Source organism: Triticum aestivum, chromosome 3A (genome assembly GCF_018294505.1).
Source record: "Triticum aestivum cultivar Chinese Spring chromosome 3A, IWGSC CS RefSeq v2.1, whole genome shotgun sequence".
In the NCBI taxonomy this organism is placed as follows: domain Eukaryota; kingdom Viridiplantae; phylum Streptophyta; class Magnoliopsida; order Poales; family Poaceae; genus Triticum; species Triticum aestivum.
The window spans coordinates 596,319,803-596,330,242 of record NC_057800.1 but is presented as its reverse complement, the minus strand read 5'-3'; the positions used below and the strand labels follow the sequence as shown (position 1 = coordinate 596,330,242).

The 10,440-nt window shown below is 51.9% G+C and overlaps 2 protein-coding genes across 2 annotated transcripts; both read left to right on the top strand.

Annotated features, from left to right (window-relative positions):
- LOC123057021 (EP1-like glycoprotein 3) lies at positions 1–3,248 on the top strand. The gene is made up of 2 exons (XM_044480200.1): positions 1–405; positions 2,172–3,248. Exons 1-2 carry the CDS (start codon positions 1–3, stop codon positions 3,246–3,248), a joined length of 1,482 nt encoding a protein of 493 aa, XP_044336135.1.
- Positions 3,249–7,600: 4,352 nt separating this feature from the next.
- On the top strand, positions 7,601–9,832 carry LOC123062455 (protein NUCLEAR FUSION DEFECTIVE 4). The gene is made up of 2 exons (XM_044485976.1): positions 7,601–8,828; positions 9,076–9,832. The coding sequence occupies exons 1-2, from the start codon at positions 7,693–7,695 to the stop codon at positions 9,557–9,559; spliced, it is 1,620 nt and encodes a 539-aa protein (XP_044341911.1). The 5' UTR covers positions 7,601–7,692; the 3' UTR covers positions 9,560–9,832.
- The last annotated feature ends 608 nt before the right edge of the window (positions 9,833–10,440 follow it).

The window sequence follows — 10,440 nt, the reverse complement described above, 5'->3', positions numbered from 1 at the left end:
ATGAGCCCCGGGTGCACCTGGGGCGCGCTGCTCCTCGCCGCGCTCCTCCTGCAACCCGCACTCTCGTCGCCGGATTTCCGTGTCGGCGCCCGGTTCGCCGTGCGCCTGCCCGCGGCCTACCAGCCGGGCTTCGCCGAGCGGACCACGGTGCTCGAGGCGGCCGGCAAGCGGCAGCCCCGCTTCGCCGCCGCCGTGAGCGTGGAGGCCGGCACGGGGGGAGGGTACCTGTGCTCTCTCGTCGTCCTGCTGGCCAACGTCACGGTCTGGGCTTCGGATCGCTCCGACCAGGAGTTCGCGGCGCGGGCTGTCTGCCAGCTCGAGCTCACGGAGGACGGGCAGCTGCGGCTGACGGACGGCGCCAGGGCCGTCGTGTGGTGGTCCGGCACGGCCGGGCAGGGTGCCAAGGTGATACCCCGTCTCTTCTTTCCATCGTTCTCCATCATTAGTTTAATCGAGTCTAGATTTCTAGCTAGCGTGGTTTTTTGAATTGTTACGCCGAAATTTCCGATTTCTTAGTGCTAAATGCTAACACGATCGGAAATTTAAAATATGGACATTCCTAATGGCTAATGCATCGGGGTATAAGCAGTGCTTATTCATGTTGAAGATGGAACTGTGCATCGGCATTCGGCAATAGGAATCATCCGGGGATACGTGTCTGTCCACACATGTGCCTCGAAGAACCCATGGCATAAGTCTGTGAATCCAGAACTGCCAGGCAATATGAACTAGAAACCAGATTTTACATGCTCTCCAGATTCTAACTAGCACTCGGGGCCAATACACTTTTCGGATATGTGCCCTATCAAAGGCAATTATAAATACATTTTTTGAGGGGCAATTGTAAGTACATGTTCTATTTCATAAGGCGCGAAACCATAACGGATATGATCTATGCTATACGAGTATTTTGAAAAAGGCGCGGGAAATGCCGACGTAGAAAGAAATCTTTAAATTTGTTGGGCTGAAATAGAAAAAACCTTATTCAAAAGAAAAATGAGGCTTCAATAACTACCAGGCATATATATAAATTCTATTATAGCATTAATGGGTTTCATTGATATATAAATGATAATAAAATCCCTATCATTCATTGTCCTGTAGAATGAGTCCCCTCTTAAGCTATCTGAATGTTCAAATCTTGAGTTCTTTTGAGATGCTCCTAAACTGGTATGAGTCCTTCGTTTTCTATGGTCCACTGGCTCATATTAGTATTAATTCCCTCTTGGGAGATCAGATGCTATCAAAATATCATGTATGGTTAATATGGACTTTGCTCTACAAATAAGAAAGTAAATTAGAACGTATCTAAAGCACAAAAATAAATAAGGAAAGTATACAAATACACATTAAATGATATTATTTCTAATATTAATTATTGAAGTAATTTAGACATATTATGCTTATACCGGTTGTCACACGTATATATATACATATATGACATATGCATACCTTAAGTACAAAAACATAAAATTTACATATTCATAGATTCCTAAAATATTTGATTTTGGATATTTCTATGAAAAATGCCTAAGTATATCTCTTGCACAAACCTGTCACGTGGTGAAAGAAAAATATGTATGCATGAATAACACATACTAGCATATAGGAAGGAGTGGGCACTAAATCTGTCAAAACATATATTTTCAATCAGTTACACTTTGCCATGTTAATAAAGAACATATCATGTGCTCCCGGTACTCCAAAGCCAAAAATCACTCCATTAAAGTTGTGAAAAAAAGTCTGAATGTATTAGTACATATATAGATCATGAATCTACCATGACACAAAATTTTAAATTTCAGTATGATATAGAGCTCGAGAAACGAATAGAAAAGTTCGAGGGTGATAGTAGCAATGGACTAATTAAATTCATAAACCCAATTTGTATTTGCTATATACATTGGGCATTTTAACCTCACTATTGTGATTTTGGGAGAACCAGAGTACCGCAAGGCTGGGAAGTGGGAACACATGAATGCCCAAAACAAATAAAAGGCCCCGGGCCTGGGCTCCTGACGAAACGTTTTTGTTTACATAGCCAAATTTGTCTGAAGAAAAAACTAAGCCAAATTTACCCCTGGTACCGAATTCTCCTCGCAAAAAAAAACTCCTCTTCTCCTCATGCTTTTTTTTTTATTTTCTGATTTACTCTTGCGGCACGTGCACAGGCTCTGCGCTTGGATTCCAAAACCGGCAACCTCCGTCTCCTGGACGACAAGAAGCATACGGTATGGCAAAGCTTCGACAAGCCCACGGGCAAACTCCTGCCGGGCCAGTGGCTCCGGGTGCCCTCGTACTTCACCGTGTCCCCGGCGAAGAATTCCTCGCCGTTCTACAGCCTCGAGCTCGACAGCGACAAGATCGCCGCCTACATCTACTTCGGGGAGCGAAAGTACTCCTACTGGGAGCTGGCCCCCAGCACCAGCAACCAGGCCATGGCGTTCGCGGGAATGGACGAGTCGGGGCTGACGATGTACGACGGGCGGTGGCGACCCGTCGCGAAGATCTCTCCGGCGGTGAACAAAGGGCCAGTCAGGTTCCTGGCGCTGGGAGACGACGGCAGCCTGGGGCTCTACGCCTACGACAGCCGTCACGGGAGCTTCACGCCCTCGTACGAGGCGCTCGCGTTCTGCGACCTCCCCCTCGCCTGCGGCGTCCTCGGCGTCTGCTCCCTCTCCGGGAGCTGCCGCGACTTCGCCGCGCGCGGCGTCCGGCCGGCGCAGGGCGGCACCCTCTGCAACGCGACGGCGACCGGCTCCGACGCCCTCCACGACATGGTGGAGGTGAGGGGCGTCACCACCGTTCTCAGGGCCGACTCGCCGCTCACCAACGTGACGGTGCAGCAGTGCGCGGACCAGTGCCTGCGCGACTGCTCGTGCGCCGCCGCGCTCCACGTGAAGGACGACGCCCTCGCCGGCAGCGGCGTCTGCTCCCACTACGAGCTGACGGCCGGGGCGAGGGAGGTGATCGGCGGAGGCGACGGCCAGGGGCACAGCTACTGGGTGAAGGTTCTCAAGGGGAGCAAGAGCAACTGTCGGGAAGACGAAGAGGATTACAATGCCAAAAACGAGGCGCTCACCAAGATCATGATCATCTTCGGCGTAGTGGATGTGATCGGCCTGCTCTTGTTTGGCGGGCTCTGCGCGTACTTCATCTGCCTTCGTGGGCGCGCCGCCGACGAGCATGCCTGTGAAGAAGATGGGGAAGCAGCAGGCCGCGACAGAGGAGCTGTACAAGACTCATAGAAGCTGATGGATGAAATCAACTGTGGTACAAATATCATAGGGAAAAAAAAACTTGGGCGTCAGCTAAGCTGAGCGCGCAACCATACCTCTAATTCTAGCTCAGCACTTCATAGCTGGAGAACCTCTGAGACTCGAAAATTCGAACCCATTGATAATTTGAAAACTTTGGACTTGAAAATTATTTTCTTTTTTGTTGAAAATCAAAACCTTAACTCGATATTTTGGCCATGTGTAACTTCCAAGCACTTTGAAATTAACAAGGCTCCTTCCGTTCCACAAAGTAGTGCATAGTAGGTTTTTCGAAAGTCAAACATGTCTATGTTTGATCGAGTTTTTAGAATGAACTATCAGTATCTATCAGTAAGAAGTACAATTCATGATGAATTTAATGATACTAATTTTGTATTGTAGGTACATATTTTTTTCACAAGACTTTGGATCTACACATGAAAAAAGTGGGATGTTTTATCTCATATTTGATATTAGTGAAATAAGTTTTGACCTTAGTTTAGGGATTTTCAACTTTAATTTTTTATCATTTGTTTTGCTCGAGGTCGCTCAGTATTGCTTCTGCTGTCTATACCATATTGTTGCAACACCACATATTCAATATATATCGATGCTATGTGGTATGTTTGGTTTGAGCCCAACTTTAGCATTTTGGGGAGGGTTTTGCTTGCCCGTTATTCGGCCACTATTGGAAGAAATAAGAGTGGAAAATTTAGTATGGGCATACCAAAACTTTGCCAAAGTATCTAAACAAAAGGACCAAAATTTGGGGTATGACCAAAAAAATGGTAAATTAATTTGGAAACCAACAAAACATATTCGTCTTTCCTTACTTGACAAGTAATGATCTTAGATTACTACTCAAGTAGTGTTGGAAATATATTTACCGCATTGCGGTTTTCTAATCGATACATGTGGGTGTGCTTCCCGACAAAATGGACACTATCAGCAAACTCCTTTATTGAGTGTATCTTTCTATTTACGCTCCTTTCTCCAATACGGAATCACTAGGGGTTGCCCCCGTGCGCAGGTAAAAGTCTTGTCGGCACGGGGGGCGCCGGGGGGGGGGGGGGGGGGGAGTGACTTCTTTTTTTGTCGGGATGCGATCAAGGTGTGGGCCCCAACACGTGGCATCCCCGTTCTCTCTCTCACGCACACATTTTCCCTTTTTGACTGTTGGCGGCCCATCCCCGTTCTCTCTCTCACGCACACATTTTCCCTTTTTGACTGTTGGCGGCCCACGGCCATGTGTCTTTGTTCTCAATTTCACCCCATTGAAAAGCTCCATAATTTCCGAAAGTTCAAATTCTTTCGACGGTTTCATATTCTGAAAACTGGACCAAGATTTTCAGGAAACGAAACTTTAAATTCCGAAAGTAGCAAACACAAGAAATTTCACGAAATAGAAATCACCAAATATCGAAGAATTTTGGCAGGAAGCCACCAAATATGCAGAGTTCTGGTAGGAAGAGGCCCAGCAAGGAAAGAATAAAGCCCACTCTGCTATGACCAACCCGAGTCAAAAACAAATGGCCCAGACCACATATTCAATTGGGCCGACGAGAGGTTTTACGGCGCGCCGTGTCACTGACAACTGGTCCCTACGACTTGCGATCAGCGCAAGTAATTCGAAGCGAACTTGCCGGAGGGGAGCGGACTTCTCGGTCTGCCGTTGCCCACCGGCAGCCGGGAGAGGGCTTCTTCACCTCCTCGCCGTCACGGCAGCGGCCGAGCGGCGTTCAATCCTCCTTCTCCTTGTCCGCAGGCGAGGTCTCGGCGCCGCGCCACCTTGGATACGTCTTTGCGCCCTCAGTTACACGTTTCACCCCTGAGTTCCTCTCAGCTTTCACCCCTGAATTCGCTTGGTCTCACTCTGCGGTTCAACTATCGCGTCCTCCCACTTGCTGAAGTTCACTTGGATTTCGAGACACGCCAAGGCCTTGTCCTCTGTGTTTCCCATGGCGGATGAGAGACGGGGACGCTGCATCAGCAGTGCAGTTCCTCCAAGAAACTACGGCATTCAGAAGAGAGCCGTCATGTCCAGTAAGACTTGCTTCAAGGACGCAAGAAGTGAACGAGGAAATTCTCGAGGACGGCAGCCGAGTCGCCTCGGAGAATGGGCACCGCCAAAATAGTTGAGTGAGGGACTCTGAATCATGAATCATGACGAGAGTTATCATGAGCAAATAAGTGGTGTAGTCTCGAGTCTTGACTGGACCTTTGACACATATCACGTAGAAACGGCAATCCCTTATTGCGAACTTAGGTTGTTTTGACTATCTGAACTGCCTTGGAGCTTCAGATTTCACACACCTAACTGGCTTCTCAAAGCGGGACATGTGGTATCTTCACGCCAGCAGAATGTAGATGGTAGGTTGGTTAGGCCTGCATTCACCCCCTTTTGAACCAGTTGATCATCATCCTACCAATCTTCCCACTCGTCGGACCGAAACTCTGAACTCTGGATGTTGAGCTATGGACTACATCACTTTGGCATAAGGGTTGCACATGGATGCTTTTTTGAAATTCAACCGAAAGGATTGTGACGCGGCGGTTCAGACGACGGAGCAACCGAATATGCAGTCTCTTTTCTGAGTCCTACCATGTGGCTTGTCCTCTCATGTTCTGACGGCGTTTTCATGTATTATTACCGGATGAGATCAGCATTTGCTCAGGGTGATCTCACATTCGTGTACATGATTATTTGTTGCTCTGAGCCTGAACCTGAACCTGAAGGCTGAATGAATGTGATTCGCGTGCCAACCGTGGCCTCTGGATATCTCGGAAATCAAGCGTGTTGGACATGAGTATACGTTTCCATCTGTTCGTCCAGTCCAACACGACGCCACCCATCATCGTGCATCTAGTCGAACGAACGGAAACGGCAGTTCAGTCAGTCCAGCTCCAAGTCCTGTCTGAATGCAGAACGAGATGGAATTCCATCCCTTTCCATTTGTTAGGCCTCAGGTATGGTCAGACTGCACTCCGTACAGGTACAGGAGAGGAGAGGAGCAGCTAGCCCGCCTCCCAGATACCGGCGGCCACCGTATGCCCTGATGTCACCGTTACGCCGTGGGAACGGCGATTAATGGCGGGATCCGTCTTCACGCCGAAGCCGGCCCGAGGCATGGGTGCGAGCGCCAGATTCATTCAGACATGGCTGGGAGCCTGTACACGCCTCGCTCCTACGGGCCTGACATCACCTCTGTTGCCTGCAGGTCATGGCGGGTTCATTTTAATGGCGCCAAGGCGGGACGACAGTAACCGCGGCTGCGAGCGTGGCCGGAGACGCCGAGATTTAACCGTACCTGCGGGGGGGTGATGGGAACGCGGCATTACTGCGCCATGGAAACCGTGGCGATGTTTCTCAGGCGGGTGAAAGTGGCCGCCCGGCCTGAGGGTGACCGCCGGGGGACAAGGCGCCACGGACTCCCGGAGGTTCAGTGCATTTGAAAACGGGGCTGAGGTCGATCCGAGTGGCGGGAAACGCCTTCACGTCGACGCCCGGCTGAATCTCCAAGATGGCAAGAGCCCGTCCGCCGTCGCCCTCCCATATCTCGGACGAAACTGAACCCCACTCGTCGTCGGATACGATCGTACGAATTCGTCCATACCATACATACGTGATACGCGTCCCGTTCGGCTCCGGCTTCCGATTCAAACTAGGCAGGTATTGTGGTATATATGTACTGTATATGCGTCGGGCCAGGAAGGAAGAAGCCAAGCCGCAATCTTGGGAGCTTCCAAGTTCCGCCGACGCCGCAGATCGCGGAGATCGATCTCGGCTCTCGGCGATCGTCGTGTTTGGTTTCGCTTCGGCGTCCGGGGACGGCCAGATTCATCGCCATGACGTCTATGAGAGCTGGCTGGCCAAATGAGTTGTGAACCCTGCAGTCTCCCTGTCGTCGTGGCTGCCGGGTAAACCGTAACCAGCTCGGGGTAACCATGGCCAGGAGCTCGATCCTGCCATAGGTCATCCGCCATTAATTTCTGGCTAGCTAGACAGCTCAGGCTGGTCAGCTTGGAGCAGCAGCGGCCACCAGGTGTCTCGCCGCGGCAGCACCGAGCAAACTTGGAAGCAACCGGCTGCGGTCTGAATTCTGAGTCCTGAGCTCGACCGGATCGGCGTGACAGTTACACCTCGGCCCTGGCACTGCTGGCCTAACTGTGTCCGGCCCGTATACTGGCTGACGGAGAAGCCACATAGCTGAGGCAGCAGCTCGCGGCCACGTCGGAAGCGGGCCCTTAATTGCCGGCGATTTACAGCCACAACCATCCGACTTGGACGAGGAGTCGCCGGTTGGTTTACCACCGGCGGTGCATAAATACCCAGCGGCCACGGGCCATAATTATTATCAGAGCTCCAGTGCCTCCAACACCACCACCACCACCCCTGAGCCCGGACGGAGCACGTACAGCTCTCCCCTCCCCGGCGATGTCGTCGCCTTCCTCGGCCCACTGGCTGAGCCTCGTCGGGACCATCTGGCTGCAGACCATCAACGGCCCCAACTCCGACTTCCCCGTCTACTCGTCGCAGCTCAAGGAGCTCAAGGGCATCTCCCAGGTGCAGCTCAACTTCCTCGCCTTCGCCTCCGACGCCGGCAAGCTCTTCGGCTGGTTCTCCGGGGTCGCCGCGCTCTACGTGCCGCTCCCGCTCGTCGCCTTCGTCGGCGCCTCGTTCGGCCTCGTCGGCTATGGCGTGCAGTACCTCTTCCTCGACAGCCCCGCGCTCAAGTGCTGGCACCTGTTCCTGCTCACCGCCCTCGCCGGGAACGGCATCTGCTGGATCAACACCGTCTGCTACCTCCTCTGCATCAAGAACTTCGCGTCCAGGAGCCGCGTCGCCGTCAGCCTCGCCACCAGCTACCTCGGCCTCAGCGCCAAGGTGTACACCAGCCTGGCCGAGACCATGCCCCGCCTCGCCGACTCCAAGGCCAAGACGTACCTCCTCCTCAATGCCGTGGTGCCGATGATCGTCACCGTGTTCGTGGCGCCGGCCCTCAGGCTGTTCGACCTCAAGAGCGACTCCATGGCGAGCACGGACACGGCATTCCTCGTCATGTTCGCCATCACGCTCGCCACGGGCGCGTGCGCCGTGGTCGGCAGCATCGGCTCCACGGCCAGCGGGCTGTCGTCCAGGGAGCACATGGTGAGCCTCAGCGTGCTTCTGGCCGTGCCCATGCTCATCCCGGCGGCCCTCAAGATCCGCGAGAGCATGAACAAGATCTGGGAGGCCAAGCGCGAGAACAGGATCCACGATCTCGGCACCGACGACGCCGTGGTCGTCATCGAGGTGATGGACCTCGAGACCAAGGAGGAGGAGATCGTCGTGGCGGAGGAGAATCCACAGGAGGAGATCGGAGGCCTCCAGCTGCTCAAGAAGCCGGACTTCTGGCTCTACTTCTTCAGCTACATGTTCAGCGGCACCCTGGGCCTGGTCTTCCTCAACAATCTGGGGCAGATTGCCGAGTCGCGAGGTCTCGGCCAGACTTCCACTCTGGTCTCCCTGTCGTCTTCCTTCGGCTTCTTCGGTCGCCTCCTCCCGTCCTTCATGGACTACTACTCTGCAAAGTAAGCACTTCACCATTCTTTCCACACACACATGCATGATTAGATTAATGCTTATTTTCGTCTGATTGGGCCCTTGGGATCTTCTTGGAGTCTCCCTCCAGGATTCATGGGGGTCCTTTTAAATGGGAAACTTGTAACTATCAACAACTTCTAGTTCTAGAGTCGAATCTTCTCTGCTTTTGTCCATGCAATTTGTTACTTGTTTCCAGAAACAGCAGCTAACTGAATCTGTTGGTTTGTGGTGCAGAAGCGGGCACAGCATATCGCGGACGGGGTCCATGGCGTCGCTGATGGCGCCCATGGCGTGCGCCTTCTTCCTGCTGCTCAACCCGGGCAGCGTCTTCCTGTACGCGAGCACGGCCATCGTCGGCACCTGCACGGGGGCCATCACGTCGGTGGCGGTGTCGGCGACGAGCGAGCTGTTCGGCGCCAAGAACTTCGGCGTCAACCACAACGTCCTCGTGTCCAACATCCCCGTCGGCTCGCTCTGCTTCGGCTACTTCTCGGCGTTCCTGTACCAGCGGGAGGCTGGCGCGCGGGGCGCCGCCACGTGCGCCGGCGCCAGCTGCTACCAGGCCACCTTCGCCATCTGGGGCGCCACCTGCGTCGTCGGCACGCTGCTCTGCGTCGTGCTCTACGTCCGGTCGCGCAGCTTCGCCGGCAGGCTGCCGGTGAGGTTACAGTGGCTGTCGCGCGTAGCTAACTTCCTAGGCGCCCGTCAGAAGGCTTGACCCTTGACGGCGGCGGCCATGGCGGGTGATTTGATTAACTTAGGAGACACGAAGCATCGGTCTGCCGCGATGCGATCGATGTAGCTTTTTGTTTTCTTCTTTTTCATGGCTTTTCTCTTCTTGACTGATCGATCCCACGGAGGGGATGCGTACACAGATCAAGCTGGACTGAGTAGATATTGTGCAGGTTGATCATCACCTTTTCGCTGCAGATATATATGCATATAAAGAGTGATTGAGGAAAAGCAGATTTTTCCTTTTTCTCTTCAAGTATATAATGCTTCTTCATTTCCTTTTATTTTTTTCATGTTTTGGTGGCAGCATGTAGGAGTATCAACGTTGGGATGTTGATGAGTAGTGTACGTACCTGGAGCTGCAATTAACAATTAGTGCATGAAAGCAACAAGGGATGCCCTGTTTAGACTTTTATATGCTTGATTAATTACGAAAGTGGAATTCTACTAATTGATTGTGTAGTTTCGTGAGGTAGGCAGCTAGAGTTAGCTAGCTATACGTGTAGAGAAAAATCTGTTGGGCACATCCGTACATGTACGAGCGATGGAGTGAAAGCTTATAGCGGACCTTCCAAATTACAATAATTGTTCATAACATTTCGCAAAGTATGTGTCCGTAAGTCAGCACGAAAGGTGTCAATCTGCGAAGATCAAGGAAAACTCACCAGGCCGTATTCTTGTGATGTTATCACATGATTTTATAAACAAATCAAACTGTAGAAAAATGGTGACGAGGGAGGCTCCGTAGATCACGAAAATTAACGAAAATTCTAGACTTGATGGCTCGAGTGACAGTGTAACCCGCCTTTCAGGATCTTGTCTTGACCATGTAGCATGGCACACAGTAGGGTTCCATCTGCTATCGAC